Source organism: Cyprinodon tularosa, unplaced genomic scaffold, assembly GCF_016077235.1.
Source record: "Cyprinodon tularosa strain WSP-4 unplaced genomic scaffold, ASM1607723v1 ctg350, whole genome shotgun sequence".
In the NCBI taxonomy this organism is placed as follows: Eukaryota; Metazoa; Chordata; class Actinopteri; order Cyprinodontiformes; family Cyprinodontidae; genus Cyprinodon; species Cyprinodon tularosa.
Genome location: NW_024039064.1, coordinates 503857 through 528398, shown reverse-complemented (window position 1 = coordinate 528398; position 24542 = coordinate 503857). Strand labels below are relative to the sequence as shown.

Genomic DNA, 24542 nt, shown 5'->3' with positions numbered 1-24542 from the left:
GATGAAGTGCCTCTCTTCTTTTCCTCCAGACTCTGGGACCTTGATTTCCAAAGGAAATGCAAAATTTACTTTCATCAGAGAACATGACTTTGGACCACTCACCAGCAGTCCAGTCCTGTTTCTCTTTAGCCCAGGCAAGACGCTTCTGACGCTGTCTGTGGTTCAAGAGTGGCTTGACACAAGGAATGCGACAGCAGAAACCCATGTCTTTCATACGTCTGTGTGTGGTGGTTCTTGAAGCACTCACTCCAGCTGCAGTCCACTCTTTGTGAATCTCCCCCACATTTTTGAATGGGTTTTGTTACACAATCCTCTCCAGGGTGCGGTTATCTCTCTTGCTTGTACACTTTTTTCGACCACATCTTTTCCTTCCCTTCGCCTCTCTATTAATGTGCTTGGACACTGAGCTCTGTGAACAGCCAGCCTCTTTAGCGATGACCTTTTGTGTCTTGCCCTCCTTGTGCAAGGTGTCGATGGTCGTCTTTTGGACAACTGTCAAGTCAGCAGTCTTCCCCATGATTGTGTAGCCTATAGAACTAGACTGAAAGACCATTTAAAGGCTTTTGCAGATGGTTTGAGTTAATTAGCTGATTAGAGTGTGGCACCAGGGGCCATCAATTTTGAACCTTTTCACAATATTCTAATTTTCTGATATGATGAATTTGAGATTTTCATTTGTTGTCATTTGTAATCATCAAAATTAAACAAAATAAACATCTGAAATATATGAGTTTGTATGTAATGTATGAATATAATATACAAGTTTCACTTTTTAAATGGAATTACTGAAATCAATCTACTTTTTCATGATATTCTAATTTTATGACCAGCACCTGTATCTTATCTGATGAGAACACTAAATCTCATCCCATGAGTTCTGTATATTGCCTATTAATGAGGTTCAGAGGGGAGTTCTGTTGATATAAAGCTTCTCTACTCTTTGGATAATAATGAATCTTTGGTGTTGCCTCCCTCTCTTATTATTGCATTAAGATTTATGCATAGCACACCACAGGTTGACAGTTTCTGGGCTTTACCAAACTCTGAGCACATCTAAAGTATATAATTATAAGATTTTGCTGATATTATGGATGCTCTCTGTAGATTTTTTTTTCCAAAGTAGAATATTTGCAATATATTATACGCAAAAAGAAATTAAAAATATTAAATCAGTAAAATGTTGGAAATGTCTTAGAATTTTAGCCATGAGCCCTACTTTTTGTTGTTCTTTTTAATTATTTATTGTTATTCCTGTTTCTGTCCCTCCTACAGCTCTGCTGACATGTCGACCTGATGAGTTTCAGTGCGGTGATGGTTCATGTATCCACGGCACAAAGCAGTGTAACAAGGTGCATGACTGTCCTGACCACAGTGATGAGTCTGGCTGCGTCAACGGTGGGTTTCAGACTCTAACATCTCCTTTGTTCTTCATCTAAGCTTTTACTTCTTTCTTATATTCGAAATTTCATATTTATTTTAGAATTTTTTTTTTTTCTGGTGCTGATTTTGACAACAGTGTGAAAACGGCAGAAGTTCACTGATCAGACATAACATTATTGTCAACACAGTTGAAAGCTTCCAAAATAGGTATGCTAGCATCAGAGCAATGGAAGATTGTGACCTGGGCTGCTATAATAATTTATTAAACATCATGTGGATGGTTAAGGTTGATGTTTCAGTATTGCTTACATGAGAAACACATAGAACCACTATAGACTATGGAAAAAATAAAGTAGATGCTGTTTGATTTTCTATATACAACTCTACGGGCTGCTCAGTGGCCCAGCGGGTAGCACTGCTGCCTTGCAGCAAGAAGGTTCCAGGATTAATTCCCGGCCCGGGAATGATTTCTGCATGGAGTTAGCATGTTCTCTCTGTGCATGCGTGGGTTCTCTCCGGGTACCCCGGCTTCCTCCCGCAGTCCTAAAACATGACTGTTAGGTTCATTGGCTTCTCTAAATTCATTGCCCTACGATGGACTGGTGGTGACCTGTCCAGGGTGAACCCCACTTCTTGCCCATTGACAGCTAGAAATAGGCACAGGTGGAACGGTTCACAAACTCCACTGTTTGGTTCACGGTTTCTTGGTCATGGTTTTCGGTGTGGTTCGGTATATGTTGATTGTTAGCCTGACATGTTGGTCGTGTTGCAGTTAGCATAAACAAAACGTGTTGCACAATGCTTGCACACTGTTGCACTTTTATCCACAACTTTCTTTCCGCCGTCATCGTAGGTCACTCTAAATGCAAAGTGGTCCCATACAGCAGACCTATAAAGTGCTGCTGGCGCGTCTTCCAACCCCTGTTCTTTCCCACTCGCCATACCCACACAATTTCCACAGCAACTGATTTTTTTTCTGCTTCACCTGGCTACGCTGCTTCGCTTCTTCTTCTTGTTTACTACTGGTGGTTGGCTTTGGTCGCAGTATCGCCACCTTCTGCTCTGGAGTGTACACGCTTCACCTATGAGAAAAAGGAGCTGCGCATGAACCGAACGCAACACACGACAGTCGAACCGAACGGTTCGGACGGTTTTCATAAACCGTTCCATTCCTACTGTCAACTGTATTTTTATCTCTTTCTATGCAACTAAAGGTAAAATATTACTAGTGAAAATACTCCCATTCCTCACCTGCAGCTTGAGAGATCACCAGGTGAGACTCATGGGTTTTATAGTACAGTAAAAGCAGACTGTGCTGCCGAGTCCCTGGTGCCAATAAGAGCCAGGAGCTACCTTGAGTAGGCGGAAACATCCGATCTGTCGCTTTCAGCTCTGAACGCTCAGGTTCATTTCTCTTTCTCTCATCACGGACATCATCATCTAAAACAAATGCAGCCCCAACAAATGGAAAAAACATCAGTAGTTTTGGTTATTTGGTTAAATTATTCCATATAAATCGGGGAAAATGTGAAGCTGACGTCACTTAGACATAAGGCAGGATTAGTTGAGGTTTGGTTTATTATAATTTGCTCCTATTTTAATGGACAGTTAACAGCTAAAAGTAATACCAGCTAAACATTGAGGTTATTAAAGTGCGAAGAGTACAAACCATTGTGGATAAACTGTTTTTATAATAGGATATTCTTTTAGGAGAGGGAATGTTTTAGAGGCTGTTTGGTATTACATTAGCTTTCAACTCGACTATCAAAAAAGTTGTTGATTATTTCAATATTTGATTTATCTACTTAAATGTTTCAACCTTCAAACTCTCATATTATTTTGTCTATTACTTTTATTTTTTCAATTAAACTAATCTGTTCTTTTCTTCACATTTAATTTATCACTTTAATAATATATATTTATCCATTATAAATATATAAATATTTAATACAGCCTACACAGCTTTTTCCTTTTTTTTATATTAAGCATTTCTCTAGAAAAAAGTAATCCCTAATGTTATGGAAGGATCCTTTTGATGATAGAGATAATGCAGGTTTAAGTCAAAATAGAAGCTTATCTATGAATCATTAGTCAACTGATAGTTATTCAGCATTAGATAAACCAATTAATCAATTAATTATATTCTAAAAGTTGACCTTTTCTATGTCAAACTCGAGCTTTCACACAAAAAATCTATGTTTTTATGTCAGACTTACAGATGCTGTTCTTTACTTGTTCTGTTGCAGCCACTAAATGCGAAGGACCCCTGAAGTTTCAGTGTAAAAATGGAGAGTGTATCGACAGCTCCAAGGTCTGCGACTCTGTGAAGGACTGCAAGGATCGCTCTGATGAACCTAAAAAAGAGTGCGGTAAGACGCTGTCATTGCATGTATGTAATATATGCTGGTCTGCTTATATATTGTGGTACATTCTCTCAATATTTCTGTCTTTGGTCGACGAACATTACTTTCTAATTTCATGTTGTTGTTTTTTTTGTTGTTTTTTATTCTTTATTTCGAACATGCAAGAGAAAAACAAAAAAACAATAAAACAATGTTTAAAAACATTGGAGAGAAAAACAACAAACAAGGTACCCTTCTTTCCTGAGTTAATATACCTCTATTACATGTGCGAAAAGGAGTAGGAAGAAGTAAAACTCATGTGCTGCTACACCTTTAATTCTTGTATTTCTTCAATTTACAATATTTATAATTATGTTTCTATATATTTATATAAATACATACCTACTGTCATGTTTTGTTTTAGGTTCCTAACCCACATGCAGAAACACTCGGAAACAGGAGAAAAAGTTCAAAGGTTTATTGAATAAACAGGACTGGGGGTTATTAGATTCAGGACTGGTCACGACTGGTTTCTCTGCAGAGAGGGACAGAATGGTTAGCTGTTGTCCGAGTATGCTTGCTGGTTGAATGAGTGCAGGTCTGTACCTGTTCAGTGGTATGAGCTGAGCGGCAGAGGAGGGGAACCAGGAGGGTCCAGAGATAGAAGGCAGGCAGAGGGCTCGGTAGAGGCAGAGACTTGATTTCTGATATTGCAGTTTCTGATCTGAGTTTCACTTCCAGTTTCTTCTGAGAGCGGGCAGGCAGGTTCTGACAGTTTGATCTTCCAGGGTTCTTCAGAGATCAGACAGGCTGGTTTCAGACTGAGAAACTCTTCCTGAGTTTCTGGGTTCAGACAGGTTCTTCCTAAGAAGCAGAGAGGACAAAAACAGGTTAGGTTATGGTTCAGGTTTCAGGGGAGTCAGAGAATCAAACAGGCAGGTCGGCTTTGGTTTGCTAACCATAACTGGCATAACACTCTGGCACTGGAGTGTTGCTCTGCCTCTCCTTAAATGCTGGTCTCCTGATGAGCAAACGAGCCGCAGGTGTGGTAGTCAGCTTCAGCTCCAGGAGACCCAGGGCGCCCTCTGCTGGAGGAAGGTGGACAGACCTCCAGATCCCAACACCTACCTACACATATACATACATAAATATGTATACACATATACCTCCACAAACAAAAAACACAAACTAAATTTTCTACAATGCTTCTCTATACCTTTTGAAAATAATTTCTTTGTACATTTTTTTGAAAAGGAATATGTTTGTGCATTGCTTAAGGTTCTCATAATTCTGATACAGTCCACAGTTTTCAATTTGTATCAGGATGAATGGTTTCTTCTGTATTTATCACTAAGTTGTGTTTTTTTTCAGTTTAACAGATAACATTTGCTCAATGTTCTTTTAAACTTGGCCTACACATAAAAAAAAAGGAGCACGGTCATAAAAGGACTCCCGCTTATACGCTTTAACCTGCCTCTTTTATACCATTCAGTTGCATTCAGGCATCTGGGAGAGGATGAGGAGTTATTGAAAATCAGAGCGATCATAAAATGGAAAAAGGAGGATTTTAATTGACTTAATTGATTGATTGTTTAGCAACTATTTCCGTGACTTCTAAGCTTGACTGTTTATCGAAATTACAGAGAAGATATTCTGACATCAACTGTGTAACCATATATGCATTTGGATGTCAGGGGAAGACGGGCTGACCTGTTTGAGAACGTAGGAAAACAATAGTAGCTCAAATAGCCATTCTTTAAACCACTTTAACTATGATTTTTCATGAAAAAAATTGTGATCAGCGAATTTCAGCGAGTTTCATACTTCTCAGACTGTGCAGCGGGGCAGTAAATCCTAAGCATTGTCATGCTGAACTTTAGTGCTTTGAGAATAATGAGATGCTTGCGTCTCGCAATGGAAAAAACTTAGATGTAGGAGTTTGCCCTGAAATCGAAGGTTTGACGGTTCAAGTTCCGGCTCCGACTTTTAGTGTCGTTGTGTCCTTGGGCAAGACACTTCACCTGCATTGTCTACTGATGGTGGTCAGAGGGCCCGGTGGCGCCAGTGTACAGCAGTTCTGTCAGGGAGCCCCAGGGCAGCTGTGGCTACAATGTAGCTTGCCACCATCAGTGTGTGAATGGGTGAATGAATGTAGTGTAAAGCGCTTTGGTCAAGTCTCCTAACTTGAATAAAGGCGCTATATAAGTACATGCCATTTACCATTTAACATATATCCATCTGCCTTAGCAGCTTCTGCTCTCTTTTCAGTAAACACCAGCATTTATAATATATTCTGAGCACTAATTGTCTCTTATCTCTTTCTTTTTGGACTTTCTTTTCACACCTTTGCGAGAGAAATCTGTACTTTCTTTGCTCCACTTACTACTTTGTTTACTCAATGTCTGCGTGTGCGTTGTAGTACCTCCTTTAGGTGTTGGTTTTGTTATGGTAAATATACAAAACACTGTTGTTTACTACCAAATGGAGCCAAAGCAATGTGTAAAGCAAATTTGTAACATCATAGTACCTGAGTAGACCCCTTTAGGGCACTTGTGGTGGAAAAAGATTTTGATTGCAGAACAAGCTAGCATGAATCATAAAAATGAGCAGTGAGGGAATGTTAGGTTAGTAAATAGCAGGGGTACCAATTCATTCATATGCTCATTTTGACCCATTAGGCAAAACTGTTCAGAAAAGAAGAAAAAAAAAACTGCTCACCAAGGATTACAGCTGACACATTTGGTTGCATTAATATTCTGCATTACCTGAGCATTTGTAATTATTTAGAAGTTCAAACAACAAAAAAAAATAGATTTATATTTTATTATAGAGTAAAAATCAGGCAAACATCTATTTTCATCTAAGGGCTTTTATTTAAAGAAATCCAACTCTTTGTGGGGATAGAAACAGGTACTGAAGCAGGCTGACCTCTGCCAGGAATTGGAATTACAGAACCGAGACCCATATTCCAGAGTGTAATTCCCTTCCTCTCTCTCCATCCTCATCCTCCATGTCTTCACATTCTGAGCTCATTAAAAGCATGTCCACACACACCTTGCTCATCGCTGTGCTCGCTCAGCTTTTTACGTGCAAGATGTTTCACATCCAAACGCTCGGAGTCTTAGAATGAGATTCCAAGCAACTCACTTCTGCTCAGGCAGCTGCTTGGCCAGCCTCTCACTGAAGAAAACTGAAGTACATGTCTTTCTAAAAGTGCTCAGGGAAATTTTTCACTCTCATGGAAAATATTTATAAATTACCATTGCATTGACTTATTATTGAACACCATCGCTTATTGAGAGAGTATGTTAACAGGCTCAGCAAATTGGCAGAAAAATGAGATAGATTTAGGAAGAGAGGAAAGCAGACTGCTCTCTGAATCTTGTTGGAAACGTTGTGGAGGTCTCAGTCTTACTCAACATACCCCTCCTGAAAACACATGACTGAAAGATAATAGCTCTTTAGCTTTTATTTGAAGCCTATTTTACAGTAGCAGCCATTCAAAATGGCCCATCCTATTCAAAAGCCAGCCGAATGGTAGCCAATTTCCCTGCAGCTCCCAGCAAAATCCCCTCCGACTTCCAGCCACAGGCCTTCTTCTGGGCGTGCATATTTTTTTAAATCTGTACCATCCTTTCACTGAATTACAGGGTCTGACCAGGAGATGATGCTTCTCTTTAGATCTTAATGTCCACAAATCATGACAGAAAGAATATTTTAGTACAAAGATTGATGTTTAAAAAGGAATTGTAGGGGACCAGCTAAGGGCCGTTCTGTCATGATGTTACAAAGTTCAGACCCAAATGCAGAAAACCGAACAGAGAGACCAGGGAAAAGGTTTAACGGGATTTATTGAAGAAGTTTAGCAGGGGGAGAAGTGTTGCTCTGAACACTGCTCAACCAGAACTGTAAAGTGAGGGGAAGACACAGCGGTTAGTTCAGGCTCAGTGGGGAATTTGACTCGTAAACTTGGGGAAGAGGATTTGGTTGCCGACTCACGTTTCCAGAGAAGTTGTTGAATCCTTGACTCCTGTCCGTGTTTGTCTGATTCGGTGGAGGGCGGAACAGGGTTTACCCAGAATGCGGTTGATTGTTGGTGAACGGAGAAGCTGACTGCCAGTCAGATTTCCTGCGGTACTTGAACGGGTCGTAGTGGAGAATAATCCCTTTCTCAGTGAGATGCTCAAACGATCTCTGGCAAACACTCTGGCGTCGAAATAGTGGCAGTCAGCAGCTTAAGAACGCTCCGTTTAACGAGGAAACCATCAGCAGGTGTGTGAGGAGGCGGACCAGAACCAGGCGCCTCCTGGTGGATGAAGGGAGAAAAACACAGAAACACAAAAACAGGAGTCCTGACACCTTCAAGGAAAGTGGGGAAGTTTAGAATGGCTACTACTGTATGTTGACAGTAGGGGGATGGATGGATGAATGTGCTCTTGTGGGTGGTAGGTTTCTGCTCTCATTCAGCTCATTTATAAAAGGAAATTAATGTTGATAGGGATTCAATCTGTGAGCACACTGCAACAATTGAAAGATAAGTAAGTTTTTCTTGAAATACTTTTTCCCCTTGATTTCAGCAGGTAAATAGGTCAGTTTTCCAATCAAATAGGATGAAGAATGTTTAAAATAAAAAAAACACATACATTATCTTATCTTCAAGTATATCTTATATAATTATATTAATAAATATTGATTCCATTGGGAAAGTGTTTTATTTATCTACTCAGATTAGGGAAAATATGCTTATTTTAATTAATTTTATACTTATTTTTTAGATCTAGACCAAAGTAGACCATTAACCTCCAACCTCACAGAGGGAAGGCATGAGAGAATTTAACCTTACTCTAAGGAAAAGTGCATTAGAAACTTAAACTATTTAGGTTTATGTTATCAAAAAATGTCTAAGTCGTATTCAACAAGAACGAGATTGATGGTCTTTATTTCACCAGCATTTAATAATTTCTTAGAAAGAGAGAACAGATGCAGCCTTTTCCAATTTTCCATCTGTTCATTTCAAAGGAATTTAATACGAGGGATTTACATACAACTTTACCAAAAAAAGTAGGGATGCACGATATTGGGATTTTGGCCGATATCCGATATGCCGATATTTTAAAACTCTTGTAGCCGATAACCGATATCGATACTGATGTTAAAGCTGGACAAAAATAAGTAGTCATTGAAAATAGCAGTTTTGTTATCCATTTCTGACACTTTGAAAAATAATATACTCAAATATATTTTCATATGCTGATATCAAATAGATTTTTAAAAACGCTGTATCGATCTATTTTACTTTCAAAATCTCATGAAATTTAATCGTTCTGTTACAAACTCTCGTGATATTTTGCAAATTCTTGTGAGATTTTGTTAGTAAAATAGATTGATACCGCGTCAATATATCAACATATAAAAATATGACAATATTTTGTGAATTTTTGGGGGATTTCGTAGCATAACGATGACATATAGCAATATTTCATTAGTAAAAGAGATTGATATGGTGATTTTAAATGGCAATATATCAGCATATGAAGATATTGTGATATTTTAATGTATCAATATTTTTTCCCTCGTCTTTAGAAGTTTTTAAGTCTGTAAAAAAGAAGTTTTTGAGGAAGAAGAAGAAGTAGTATTTTTTTTTTTTAGACTTTAGAAACTCAGAAGCTGATCAAATATCGGGTTAAATATCGGTGGGGTGGCCGATGTCCGATATTCAGTTTTAAGGCCGATACAGGCCGATACCGATAGGGGGCCGATTATATCGTGCATCCCTAAAAAAAAATAGAAACAGTTTGGAACAAGCAAAGTGATGCTGAGTGTCTTTGAATCTAAAGGAGTCTGGCTCCTTTTCCATAACATCTCACACTGTAAAAACTCGTCTCAAGCTGGTCCTTTAGGCCTCGCATTGTCTAAAAGGTGTTCAGCCCGAGTGATTAATTTTTTGCAATATAGAAAAAGAAACGAGCTAGGATTCTGGTTTTAAAATGGAAGTAAGGAAAAGTAGATGGGAAAATAGTTTTTCCCACTGCAGCTTAACTTCCTCCTAGATGCAAAATATGGTCCCTGCTGTCTCAAATCAACTAGCTCTGCAGCTCTACAAAGGATTTAATACACTTTCAGCTCATTGGTTTGATATTTCAAATCTGCACTTTCTCTATTTCGCTTCAATCAAAACCAGTCTCAACAGATCAATAGTGCTCTGCTTGGTATCTGTTCAGAAAAAGAGACAGCAGTTATAGCTCATTAGGCCATGTGAGGTTTTTACCAGATAAACAAAACAGAGACTAAACACTGGCTGTACAGTTAGATAAATAGACTGATAGGGAGATGGAGAGATCATGTGTATGCTAATGTGTTTTTTTTTTCATCTTTTGCGTAGAATTTGTCGCTTTGTCTCAAAGCTTTTTGGATGAATACGTTTTTCAAATATCCACTTCAAAAATGCAAGCAAATTTATTTCCATAAAAAGGTAGATTTATACAATTTCCTGCTTAAGTACAAACATTTAAAGGTATCTGGAAAATCTTTACAAGACTTTCTAGAACCTTTAATAATCTCATTACAAAGAGATTATATTTATGTAGCCTTACAAAAGCAGACCCTTTTTTGGAAATGCATCTTGTTTTCAAGTATTCTTAAAAACAAGATGTTTTGTTTTCTCTAAGGCTTATGAATCTGAATTTCAGATGATGCTGAATATAATCTGGGCCAGATTAGTTTATTCTGTTTACTGCTGAAGTGTTTTCCTAATGCAGCTACATCTTGACACGATTCTGCTGAAGAGTAAGCTGAGCCATATCTTTACTTTGGCCAAATTGTTGACTAACTCTCTCTCTCTCTTTCACACACACACACACACACACACGCAAGTTTAGCTTTCAAAGGCTGATGAAAAAAGAGCTCTCAGTTTATTGACAAATGTGTAACTCCAGAAGAGTCAGAAGAGTAGCACACTCTTCTGACTGAATTAAATATGCGCTCTGATTGAAGAGTGTGGATTCTTTTGTAGCTAAATCCATTTTTCTTTTATCACCCCTTTCCAGCTGTTCATTGGCAGTTTTGCTTGTCGTCTGTAAAAAGGGATCAAGGCTTCTGAAATAAATGCCTTAATTTTATTTCACTTTTACTCTTCACTTTTACTTTCTTCACATTACTCATTTAAGCATGTCTAAAACTCACAAAAGGCATGTTAAATCATGTTCACACTAACAAATTTGCTGCATGCAAACCTAATAACTGAAAAAATATACGGTAACAGAGATGGTTGCATCTAAATAATGCTGCCTTCTTGTTAGCATTTCTTGTGCTATTAGGGGTCAGTTTGACAAAGCGGGTTAACTGACAACTCCGAAATTAGGGAGACTCTGTGTTTTCTGTTTCACAAAGATAGTTTCCTCAACCCTTTGTTTTTGTTACCATAGTAACATTCTCCCCAGAGCTAACCTGGTAAGTAGCGGGTTTTGTTCAGTAAACTCAGTGTCCTCATATTCTGCTTTCCTCAGAGTCCGTAATGTTTTATTTCCTGATTTAGTCAGATTTTTGACCTAGTTTTATGCATAAAGAAAAAAAAAATCATTCTCTAGGTCTGTTAGAGACATTAAAGGAATAGTACACCCAAAACATGATTAGCCTTCATTTTCTACTCAGCCCCATGCTGAACAACACTCTGGAGTACTTTTTTGATATCTCAAATGCTGACATTCAAATAATGGAGGTCTATGGTGACCGAGACAGAAAGGTCCATAAAAGTCCACAAAAAACGTGTCAATATTCCTCCATACTGCTCGTCCAATGTATTCCAAGTGTCCTGAGTGGGTAGCATCCAGAATTTACTCGAAACGAAGTCATTTAGAATGTTTTTAGAGCATAAACAGTAGTGTATAGGATTTCCTGAAAGGGCGCACATGCGCGCTCACGACGCTACGGAAGCCAGCAGACCAAACCAGCGCATTCAGCTCGGCAAAGAACTCATGCTCTTCCTCAACACTGAAGTCCTCAGACATTTTTCTTTCGTTGTTTCTTTCTTTGCACAGGTAAACAGCACATTTCTTCTTCTACGCTTGCATTATTGGCAGAGCAGATGCTGAATGCGCACTTTCATCTGGTTTGGTCTGCCGGCTGCCGTAGCGTCGTGAGCGCGCATGTGCGCGCTTTCAGGAAATCCTATACACTACTGTTTATGCTCTAAAAACATTCTAAATGACTTCGTTTTGAGTAAATTCTGGATGCTACCCACTCAGGACACTTGGAATACATTGGACGAGCAGTATGGAGGAATATTGACACGTTTTTTGTGGACTTTTATGGACCTTTCTGTCTCGGTCACCATAGACCTCCATTATTTGAATGTCAGCAGACAGCAAGAAGCCTCCCAGATCTCCAGATGCATTTGAGATATCAAAAAAGTACTCCAGAGTGTTGTTCAGCATGGGGGTGAGTAGAAAATGAAGGCTAATCATGTTTTGGGTGTACTATTCCTTTAAGTCTTTAAAAACAGACATAACATGTCCATTTGACAAGGATATTACTTAAGAATTATCTTTTTCTTCACAGAGAATTAAATATTTATAGGGAGTGAATTCTACAACTCAGTTGACAGGGCATGAGATTTATTTGTTTTTGTTTTGTTTAATACAGGCAACATGTGGATCATTTATTTAGTTATTTATTAGAAAAAGAACTACTGAAATTATCTTTGGATTACATATGAATAGATAAATTCCGTGAGAAAAAAATGATAACATTCAAAATGGCTGCAAACAGCCACTTAGTATTCACTATGTAATGGAAGAAAGAATAAAACTGAGGAGGAACCCCATGACACGATGCACAGGTCCTACCTGTTAGAACGACATTTTTAGACTTCATCTTCACCAGCTGCCAGATGATTTCACCTAAATAGATACATTGGTCTGCTACCATTCTAGAAATAAACTATTTGGCAAGCTATTTTCATATTTATTAGTTTTACTGAACTTGTGTTTGTGATATGTGAAAAAACCTTTTTCCTTGTGAAGAAGATCATTTCAAACAAAATGACATTTTTCACATCTAGATTAAAGATCTTGTAGAAATTCATTTCAGATCTCCATATTCCTAGCATTTGTATTATTTTGACTTTGAAGAAATGTATTTTGGATATCATAAATACATATTCAGTCAAGCTGATGAATGTCAGAACAGCCACTTAAAATGTGTAAACATTTCTAGATATATGAAACTTATTTCGTACTAATATAATTTAGTTTTCTTACTTCCTAAAATTGAATTTCTGCTGAAAAAATGTAATTAAGAACCTCTATTATTTGATTTTGACCTGGAAGAGTCCTATTTTAGTGATCTACAAACAGTTTTTGATTCTACATTTAGTCATTGCAGCATTTTCTGTTTGTGGCGTTTTCCTGTTTGCATTTTTTTGTTGTATTTGCATATTTTGGACATGCATGTCATTTCATAATTTCCTGCATGTTTTCACCTGTTTTCAGCTTGTTTTATTTTTTGTTTGTAGCATTTTTCTTTTGCTTTTTATGCTTTTGTGGTTTGCAGTTTGCATCGCACACATTTTTGCAGCACGTTTGTTTACTGAGCGTCTGCTCTGTATCGACCTTTACCATCCTCTGCTGAACATGCACAGAAAAAAGGAAACAAAATCACTGATGCAAGCGTACTTACTATGTTGAGAAAAATAAATGTTTATTAGTGGTAGCAGTTTCTTGAGTGGCTTCAACTAGGAGAAAAATAGTTAACCAGAAGATATCTGAGCTAAAGGAAGAAAGAGGTAATCTTCATGTCCACTGAACGCTAAAGGACAGGGGGAAGTGTTCTACTTTAAAAAGTGTGATTGTTTGTGGATTTTATTTTTGATTTTTGTCATTTTTGTGCCAAGATTGAAACACAACCTGTTTAATTTAGCTGCCCCTCTTTATTTCTGTGACAGATCCTTCTGGAGTTTCTTATATTCTCAGTTCACAGCATCAAAGCCCTTTACACACACACTTTATACCCCAACAGATGGGAGGGATTTCAATTAGCCAGCTCCCCTTGTGCGCCCAAGTGTCTCTTTGAGGCTGTCTCTACTTTTGAGAACATCTGATAAGTGTTATAAAAGGATATGAAAATACAAAAACCAAATGAAGTTTTTTTTTTTTTTCTCAAAATCTTTGCAAATCATACAGAAGGGCTGGAGGAGAGCAGAAAACAGTTTATTGCTAAAAATTGACCTGCTGGTTGACTACATTGTGCTTGCCTCTTCTGTAATTCTTTGTGTTTATACGCTGCTTTTCCCTTGTTTATCCCACAGGGTTGAACGAATGTATGATCAATAATGGCGGCTGCTCCCATGTCTGCATGGATAGACCAATCGGCTTCGAGTGCCAATGTCCCACCGGCTACCAGCTGCTGGACAAGAAGACATGTGGAGGTAAAATGACATCGATTTTAAATAGAGATCAACAAAAATTTAGAATACAATCATATCATCCCCATTCTGTCAGGACTTCATATAATAAAGTTTATTTGGATTTTATGTGATGAACAAAAAGAAAAAAGAATTATGAAAAGCAACATGAATCCATTAGAAATGCAAAACCAACCATGTAGAAACAAAGCAGACTTAAGGTTCAAGATGCTTTGGTTCAGATACCACTGAAAATTTCAGCTAATATATCTTAAGGAAATTAAAAAAACACAGAAGGAACTACTGCTCAAAAAAACTAAAAAGTCTTCTCTTTGAATCACACATCACTGTCTGACTACTCACACCGAGCATTGTTCTGCTGGAGGTTTCTCCTTGTTTTAAAGTGGGATTTTCCTCCCCACTGTTGCAGCATGCATGCTTAGTATGAAGGATTACTGCAGAGTCAACAACACACTGCAAGCAAATATTTACTCTCTCCACATGCTCATCCAGCAAGAGAGACTCCTGCAAAGTCAATGACTCACTTGCATCAGCTGGGTTTTCTTGGATAGAAAACAATTTGGCTGGATGATCTGATTAAATTGTCACTGTAAAGTACCTTAAGATGACACGTTCTGAATTAGAGCTGTATAAATTAACTTAACTGAATTGAACTAAGAGCCAGGTCTTTTCCAACAGCAGTCAGATTTCCCATGATGATGCTCCTAAACAGCATTTTAAAAGATTTGAAAAGGTGGACCAACGTGATATTGAACCCTACGGATTAGACATGGGATTTTTCTTAGCTGAACATCTACAGTAAGTCAAGGAGAGTGGTCAAATGCTGTGAGGCATTAAGTGTTTATAAAACTCCATCCTACAGTCCTCCTCCTGGAATAGCATTATATGCAGGCTAAGCTCCCATAAACTGAGATGGATTTCTCCTATGCCAGCTGATGTGAAGAAGAGAAAGAATGACACAAAATGTGCTGCAAAACATGAACTTAAGAGTTTGTTTACAATAGATAACAGCAAAAAGGATTTGCTCAGAAATTGTCAGACTTGTGTCCGGGTTTTTGAACATTTAAATGATCAGACCAAACATAAAGGGAAAAAATACACATTTTTGCACATAAACAAAGTTTATATATATGTAATAGGTTAATTCTACATGTAAAAGGACAGGGTTCCCGCGGGTCCTTAAAAAGTCTTAAAAGGCATTGAATTCTTCAAAATAAAACTAAGGCCTTAATTGGTATTAAAATGTCTTAAATCAGTCTTTTGTAGGTCTTAATTTTTAAAACCATTTTTTTACCATTTATTTTTGTAATCTAAATAAAACGTTAAAATTGACAATTTTTTTTTTCTTTTTATTAAGAAAAAAATAACGGCTCGCCATTATTGGTTCCGTCCCGATAGCGGAACCAATAAAAGCGTTGTTGCGGCCGGGACATTTGGGAGATGCGCCATTAACTTTTTGTCTGGAAAATATGAGCAAGTGTAAATGTAACAAAAATTGTCTCCAGCCAAGAGTTTTCTCCATGGATAAAACCAGGGAACATACATGAGGCTCAGTGGATTTTGTGCAAGAAGTCATTCAAGTTCGGAACGATGGGAATTAAGGCAGTGGAGTCACACATGCGAAGCACCAAACACAAAGCGTCAAAATCGAGTTACAGAGAAACAGGCGGTATTTCTCAGTTTAGTTCCACCCTTGTCTCTGAAACGCCTCCACTTATCACCAAATCAAACATACTAAGAAAACGATACAAAGAAAAATAGCTGCAAAAACTGAATTCAGTTAAATAATTGTTAAAATATATCTGTCATTTGTGTGTTTTTAGCTTTCTTCCTGTATGGGAAGCTTTTCAAAATTTGAAACATTAGTGCAGTGGTTTATGTTAAAATAAACCTTTGGGTTAAGTTGTCGCAAGCAGGTTTTTCTTGTTTTTCTTGTGAATTTGGTCTTAAATTTTTATTTCAAGTGGCATTAAAAAGTCTTGAATTTAAGTTTCCTTATGCTGTAGGAACCCTGAAGGAATGCAACGTTTCTGCTATCTGCCTGATTGTTTGGTTGCAACGTGTGCTGTTGCCCGATGAACATTATTTAAAATATAGTTTGGCTCTAAACAAATTGTCTTCAGCTGATGGTTCAGCTCTTAGCAACATTCACTGTTGTGCTCCTGTAAAAAAAAACACAACTGAACCCTTTTATTCTATGCCATAAAGCCTCATTAAGCAACAATGAAGTTTATGTATTAAACACAGAAAATGCTGAAAACATTTTAAAGCTGTTAATACTTTTTAAAAGTCACAATAATGAGTAGCCAGCTTTTAATGCCATTTAATTATTCCTCATTCCTGGAGAGAAACAGATGCACTGACTCTGCACTCACACCTTCACATACACACAACATACCCTTAACCCTCCCACCTCACCATTTTAACACAATCCTCACACCCATTGAAACCCTCAAAAAAAGGGTGTCTGGAAAGAAAGGTCAGAGGAGGCAGACATGCATGAAACCTGCCTGCCTGTATCATTTGTGTTTCTCCTATGATGAAAGTCATAATAAAGAGTGTCGTTTCTCAAAGGTTCTACTTTTCACAGCTAAGTCTGTTTTTGTTTAGCTTTGCAACCGATAACATCTCCATCTTGTCTTCCTCACAGACATCAATGAGTGTGAGAACCCGGACGCCTGTAGCCAGATATGCATCAACTACAAGGGAGATTTTAAGTGTGAGTGCTATGAAGGATATGAGATGGACCTGGTCACTAAGACCTGCAAGGCTGAAGGTGAGTTATTGTGATCTACAGCGATAAAATATCAAGAATGTTGTAAACTACGGATTAAAGGGACAGCGTGTCAGATTTACCTCCATCTATTGGTGCATTGAATAATGACTGGTGCCTCTCTGTCAAGCAGCACTGGAAAAAATCGAAATCTAGATGAATAATTTTTTCTTAAAATAAGTGCATTTGTTCTTGGATTAAGGAGGTAAAACAGACATTTTGCCAATGGAACAAGACAATTTACACTTAAAATAAGAAAACCCACTTGTATTGTCTTATTTCAAGTACATATAATCTAATTATCTTAATTTAAGAGTAAAAATAACCATTCCATTGTCAAACTATCTCATTTTCCAACTCAAATTAAGGGTAAATGCACTTAATTTAGGACATTTTTACTTATTTTTAGATCTTTTTTCAGTGAGTTCAGACCTACCAAAGAGGCTTTAGGGTGACATTCTGCTTTTTCTGAATAGAAGCGAGATATCAAACGTGTCAAATGAGCTAAAATAATCAATGAAACATGGAAAATCACTCTTAAAACAGGCCAGGAAGTAGCCTGCAATCGTTAGCTGGTATGATTACTGGGAAAAATAACAGTAGCTGATAACTGTTGCAACAGAGCTTATCCAGTGTAGGCTATTAAACAAACTAGTGTCTCTACCGGGGGTACAGACTAGTAACTGGACAACCTGTAAAAGAAAGCAGGAGGTAGAGTGATCTATGGTTAATTTTGGTGGTTTAAAACTCAGTTGCCAATAGCAACACGTTCAGATGAAGTAAAATGCATAAGACTCACAAGTTTGTCCACTGTTGGCTACTTTGATGAAAAATGGAAACTATACATGACGTCTTCCATTGGGTGCACCACCTCCTATGTATTTATAAATTTGTAATTTTAAGCTATGAAAATGCTTTCCAGGGGTGGAAAGTAACGAATTACTCAAGTTACTGTAATTGAGTACTTTTTATGAGTAATTTGTAATTTTTTGAGTAGTTTTTAAAATATGTAATTTTTACATTAGCAATGGATTGTGGTGTCCAACACCCAGCCAATCCTGTTACGTTTTCTTAGTCACGTGACGTGACGCTTGCGGCGCTCAAACCGAAGGAAAACTAGCGTCATGGAGCCAGTCATGCAAGCTAACGCTAACTCAACGGTGAGTTTATTACTTTCATTTTTCTGTAGTTGAGTCAGCGTTAGCTTGCATGACTGGCTCCATGATGCTAGTTTTCCTTCGGTTTGAGCGCCGCAAGCGTCACGTCACGTGACTAAGAAAACGTAACAGGATTGGCTGGGTGTTGGACGCCACAATCCATTGCTAATGTCTGTGACCTGAAGTAACCCTTCCCCTTTTACACTGAATTTAGATGTCGAATTTAAGACGGTGAAATAGAGCCAGTTGAATCTCAGGAAGCTGAAAATATTGAGTTTGAATTTTGAAAGGTTGAACTTTTTTATATATGCAGATTTTTTTAACACTGAAAAATACGTATTGAAAATGTAATCACTTTGAAATAGTAATGTAAATTTTTAGCTTGAAGAGAAAATAAATGAAATTTCAACTGTGTAGAAATAATGAAAATTAATTTTTTTTTAGGTCAAAAATGTGTTCTGAATATATTTTAACACTGAAACAGTAAGTACAAACATACAACATTTAAATTTCAGTGGCATTTTTAATTCAAATCCCAGCGACACAGATTTACTTCCATACCTACACTGTAAGTAATTTTACTTCGCTACATTTAAAACCCCCTCACATTACTGAGTAAAAAAAAATAAAAAAATACTGATGATGAAAAAATTAAATGCGACCAGAAATTTAAACCCCTGTGTCACGGAACCGACACTTAATCGCCACTAAAAAAATAGAACAAGACTTTTGACTTTTAACAGCACTTTATTTACACATTCAAACATATAAGCAATTGTCACTTATTGAAAATAAGTGACAGTTAAAAATCACTATTAAAGTAAAACAAGTGTCAGTTAAAATCATTAAAGGAGGAGCTTTAATGGGATCCTGTTGCGTTTTATTTTGATTTCTGGTATTTTTTGGGCATTTAATTTTGTGTGCATTTTGAAAACTTTAAAACCTAGTTTAAATTTCTTTATTCCTATCATGGTGTTGTCTGTTGGACAGTAGGATTGAAAATTGTTTGCACTTTATGGTTCAGGTTGTGACTGTCCTTGTGCTGTGAGGAAGTATGTTCTTTAGCACAGCTGATGTTTTGCAAGTGTGGATGTTCACTGAAATACGCCTTAAAATCGATTAAAACACCTTGTGGTCAATTTGATTCATGACTCATCCTTTTTTGCATTAAATAACTTAAAGTAACTAAGTAACTTTTACTCAAATTACATTTTAAATGAAGCAATTTTGTACTTGAGTAAATTTTGAGATGAGTAATTTTACTTTTACTCTGAGCAAAATTTAGGCAAAGTAAAGATACTTTTACTCAATTACAATTAGTTAGTACTCTTTGCACCTCTGATGCTTTCATATTTGATGTTACATTATGAAACTTTAGCAAAATAAGTACTAAAATAAATAAATACTTGATTTTTGGTAATAAAAAGGCAAATTTCTTACACACTGCCGCTTTAAATATTGCAAAAAAAAACCTGGAAGTGTTTATATTATAATCTACTTTTAAAATCTATAGACGCAGTTTAACTGTTTTGTCTTTTTTTTGTGACATATTTATTTTTCCTGTTAAGCAGGAGTTTCTGCTGCACTGCTGATAACGACACAATCTCTGAACTGTTGCTCTGGCTCATTAGTAGACCCAATCACTCCTTTGCTCCACGGCGACGGACCCTCTGCTCCATATAATCAGAAACATCTTTCCGCAATTATGCTCTTATCACCATTTTGCAGCTGATTGTGTACCTAACAAAAGAAAGCATTTAACGTCGAGCATCATCAGTGCAGCCAGGGTTGTATTTTTTTATTTTTATTTTCCCCCCTTGGTGGAATCCATCCACTGGCTCTCATCGCTTCAGTTTCCAGTGTGACAACACTGATGTGTTTAGCCATGTTGAACATTTATAAATAGGCATATCAACTCTTCAGGGGTACCTGGCAGATTTTAGTGGAGGGGAATTACATCAATTTAGTCAATTTGGTTTGGCGCTGCTGATAAATGCTATGTGACAAGTGGGGGAGGAAGTGAACTGCTTCAAGGCAAAATCTTATTTGTGGACTTCAGCTTTGAGGTTGTGAAGAAAGGTGTTGTACTTGAAGGCCATTGTGTTCTAAGGTTGTAATTCATTTCCTCCTTAGATTTGAATGCATTCATATGCAGAAAATAGTAAAACTGATTATTTCAATTTGTTTGTACAAAATGTGTTTTGCGCCATTAAGAATAGAGTTATTTTAAAGGGTGCCTTTATATTGTCTGTTTGCATTTTCTTAAATCTTCACATATTAATATTGCAAAGATTTATAGCCCTTGAACTTTTTACATTGTGTCACATAATGCAGGGTTCCCGCTGGTCCTTAAAAAGTCTTAAAAGACATTGAATTCTTCAAAATAAAACTAAGGCCTTAATTGGTATTAAAATGTCTTAAATCAGTCTTTCGTAGGTCTTAATTTTTAAAACATAATAAATAGGATTATTTTTATTACGATTTATTTTGTAATCTAAATAAAACGTTAAAATCGACAATTTTTTTTATTAAAAAAAAATGGCTTGCCATTATTGGTTCCGTCCCGATGGTGGAACCAATAAAAGCGTTGTTGCGGCCGGGACATTTGGGAGATGCACCATTAACTTTTTGTTTGGAAAATATGAGCAAGTGTAAATGTATCCAAAATTGTCTCCAGCCAAGAGTTTTCTCCATGGCTAAAACCAGGGAACATACATGAGGCTCAGTGGATTTTATGCAAGAAGCGATTCAAGCTCGGAACGATGGGAATTAAGGCAGTGGAGTCACACATGCGAAGCGCGAAACACAAAGCGTCAAAATGGAGTTACTGAGAAACAGCCGGTATTTCTCAGTTTAGTTCCACCCTTGTCTCTGCAACGCCTCCACTTATCACCAAATCAAACATACTAAGAAAACCATACAAAGAAAAATAGCTGCAAAAAAGACTTAGCACTGGTTATTGTTGTGGCTTTAAAACTGATTTGTTTTGTTCCCTGATAAAACAAAGTTTATGAATTCAGTTAAATAATTGTTAAAATATATCTGTCATTTGTGTGTTTTTAGCTTTCTTCCTGTATGGGAAGCTTTTCAAAATTTGAATCATTAGTGCAGTGGTTTATGTTATAATAAACCTTTGGGTTAAATTGTCGTAAGCGGGTTTGTCTTGTGTTTCTTGTGAATTTGGTCTTAAATTTTTATTTCAAGTGGCATTAAAAAGTCTTGAATTTAAGTTGCCTTATGCTGTAGGAACCCTGTTATAGATACAAACTTTAATCTACATAACATTTTATATGGAAGAGCAACAAGATGTGGTTTCATGATAGGTCTTGGCAGGGGCGTTGCTAGGCACAAAGCTTTACTGGGGCACTGGCCCCCTACCGCATATGCCCCTCCCGCTATACACAAATACAGACAAGCACACTGCCCCACCCTGATAAATCCCTACCAAAATTACGTAAGAGCATTTTTGTTTTAACAAACATGAACATTTTCAACATTGCAGCTATAAAAAATAAGACATTACCAAGTTTAAAAATAAAAAGTGTCCTTATACACATTCTGAAGTAATCATTAATTCCTATGTTTCAGAGTTTTAGTTAAGGGGAAATGTTATCTCATCCTGAACTAAGTTTTTCTTTTATTTTTTGAGCATTAAAGTGTACCTCCTATTTTTCATTTTTGCAAAGCGGTCAATCACTAGACTGTGACTCAGCTTAGAAAGTTCTTCCATTTCAACTGATAAAATAGCAGGATGATGGAGCCTATCTTGTCCCATTGTGCACCTCGGCCAAGTGTGGAGCCTTCTCAACACACTGAATGACCTTTCACAACTACAGCTGTTGATTGTGATTGTGAAGGAGATCTGGATGACCTGCGTTAGTGTTGGGAACATGATGTTATCAAGCAAGTTGAAAACACACTGCATATCCTTGATGACAAAGCTTTCTTTTTCAACCATAAAAAGCTTTCAAACCGTTTTGAATTAAAGTTTTTTTTACTCCAAATTTGTGCTGGGGATAGTGGGACAACTTCACTTGTTTAGGACCATCATGCTTTCCCCCTAAGTCACTAATGTTCCCTTCTTGTTTGTGGATGCTGGTTGTTGCTCCCTCATCACCTTCATGGTCCTGTCTCTCACCTGTCTCTCCTGTCTCTTGCCTGTCAGTCTCGCCTCCTCCTCCCTTTCCTACTCCAGCACCTTCATTCTCATTCTCAACAGCAAACATTAAAAAACGTAAATCTATAATTATGTAAATATCTATCATATTGCTTATAACGTTTCTAATGTAACTAGTTTGCTTAAATAACTAATTCATTACAGGACCTAACCTCCTTCTCTCATCTTGTTTTACTGCTTCCCTGTCTCTGCTTCGTGTGAGGAATTTCCTGATATCCATCTACAAACCAGTGCAGTAATTTTCCGTTAGTAGCCTATAAATCATGTGGTTTCACTGGGAAAATAATAAAATTGACAGGTAAGAAACCTTACCAGAACTAAAAATGCATGGCGGCCGCAGTGTCACATCCAACTCAGTTGAGAGCAGCGCGTTAATTTACCTGCAGTTCATGCAGTGACATGCGCTGATGTGGGGGCGCTAATTCATCCTCAATTTGGAGTTACCAACACACTTGCTGCGCATTTGAGTAGAAATATACGTCTCCTCCCGTTGGAATTATCTAAATTGATGCATTAAAAAAATGTAATACTGTTGCAAATATTCATGAGATTTATACTGGGGCACAGCTCATTTATACTGGGGCACGTGCCCCAGTAAATGGGGTCTGGCGACGCCGATGGGTCTTGGAAATAACGTAGTGAGATGATGCATATTGCAACGCGAAGACAGTATTGCTTTTTATAACAACATAGCTCTGGGAAACCTCACAAGATCTTTCTGTTGCTCTGCTGCAGTTGGTCCAGAGCGGCTGAATAATTTTTGGTGGTGTGCTGCCAACTAGTGGCTGGAGGTTTTTGTTATATGAAAGTAAGACAATAAAATGGATGTTGGCCTTTAAATAGTTAAGACATTTCAGATATATTCGAGTCTTCTTTAAATTGTCTCTATTTTTCTTCCACCCCTATTCCTTAATTCTAAAGTGTAATAGGATTTATGTATTTTTTTTGTTTTGTTTTTTACAAAATGAGATCTTAAAAGTCTGCTGTACATTTTATACTGAATCTGAGAAGCTGTACTTAAATGTAAGGAGAAAGGCGTAGGACACATATTTCTAGCAGGAATATACAGTAGATCACATTTTTTTTTCTGTGCTCTGAGCATAGATTTAAATTACTTTGAGTTTGTCCATCGCCTGAAAGCCCATGAAGACATCGATATTCCTAAACTGACATTGATAGTTCTAATCTGTTAAAATGGTAAAGAGACTCCTATTATGATCGGCTTTGCAGGGCGCTGTGTGTGACTGTAGCCCTCATGTTTATTTCAGGGTCTGCCATGAAGTGTTAGATGCGAAGTTGCAGCGACTGCAGCTCCAGATTCTTGTGTAGTTGAGGCGGCAACAAAAGCAAATTCACCTCAGCACTGACAGCCTGTGGCACCATCGTGGCAGCAATTTCCCCCTCAGAGACTTTAGAGCTGACAATATAATGACCGTTTTTTAAAGGACTTGGTCCGATGCCTCACTTTCATCGTTCAGATTTTGGCCAGGGGAAGAAAGAAAGGGCAGAGGGAGAGAAAGTGTTAGACCACAAGGCTACACCGGGGTTGTGACACAAGCTGTCAGAAGGGAAGCCGAGGACTGTAAACTATTAATGAGAAACCTTCAAATCTGCCTGCAGAGATGAGAGACTGCAGCTGGGATCATATAATCACCCTCTGTTAAAGGGGCACGGATATAACCCTACATGCACACTGCATCACAGTCTGCTGTTCTCTTCACTTTTTTTATTCCACAGCTATGTGAGATTAAAAATGTAACTGATTTTAATTCAAGCTGACATTTCCATGTTGTTGATTTAATTATTGGTATTAGATGCTCTGACGATAGGTTAGAACATAAATGGAGCTGGTGCTGAGTAATAACAGCTGTATGTGATAACAGCAAAGTAAAACCAGCAGTTTGGAGTAATTTTCCTTCCTTCATGGTCTTTTCATTTGTTCATACAGAACTGTTGACCTTTTCTACGCCACCGCATACAGGTTAGTGTTTATGGTCTGGTGAAATACATTGATGGGTTGCCATAGGGGCACAGAGAGTGGAAGCCTTGTTTCAATCCGCCCTACCGCTGTAATTAGCGTTTGTTTCTATGTGGGCCTAAAATCACCTTCGCTTTATTGTTTTCATTAGCAGTAACCCGTGTTTTACTGGTAGATTATAAATGACCCCTCACACCCCCATCGTCAGTGTTGGGAAAGTTCTCTTTCTACGTGAACTAGTTCAAAGTTCAGTTCACACATTTTAAAATGAACTACTTCAGTTCATAGTTCATAATTCAAAACCAAAAAATGAAC

General features: G+C 37.5%; 1 protein-coding gene across 3 annotated transcripts in view; it reads left to right on the top strand.

Moving 5' to 3' along the window:
* The window catches only part of LOC119789924 (low-density lipoprotein receptor-related protein 8-like), a 179767-nt gene that overhangs the window by 120975 nt on the left and 34250 nt on the right, over positions 1–24542 (top strand). For all 3 annotated transcript variants that reach the window (XM_038295123.1, XM_038295124.1, XM_038295121.1), the window contains exons 6-9: positions 1273–1395; positions 3627–3749; positions 14026–14145; positions 16793–16918. In XM_038295123.1, coding sequence (XP_038151051.1) covers positions 1273–1395; positions 3627–3749; positions 14026–14145; positions 16793–16918 — 492 coding nt within the window. The remainder of the gene's footprint in view (positions 1–1272; positions 1396–3626; positions 3750–14025; positions 14146–16792; positions 16919–24542) is intronic.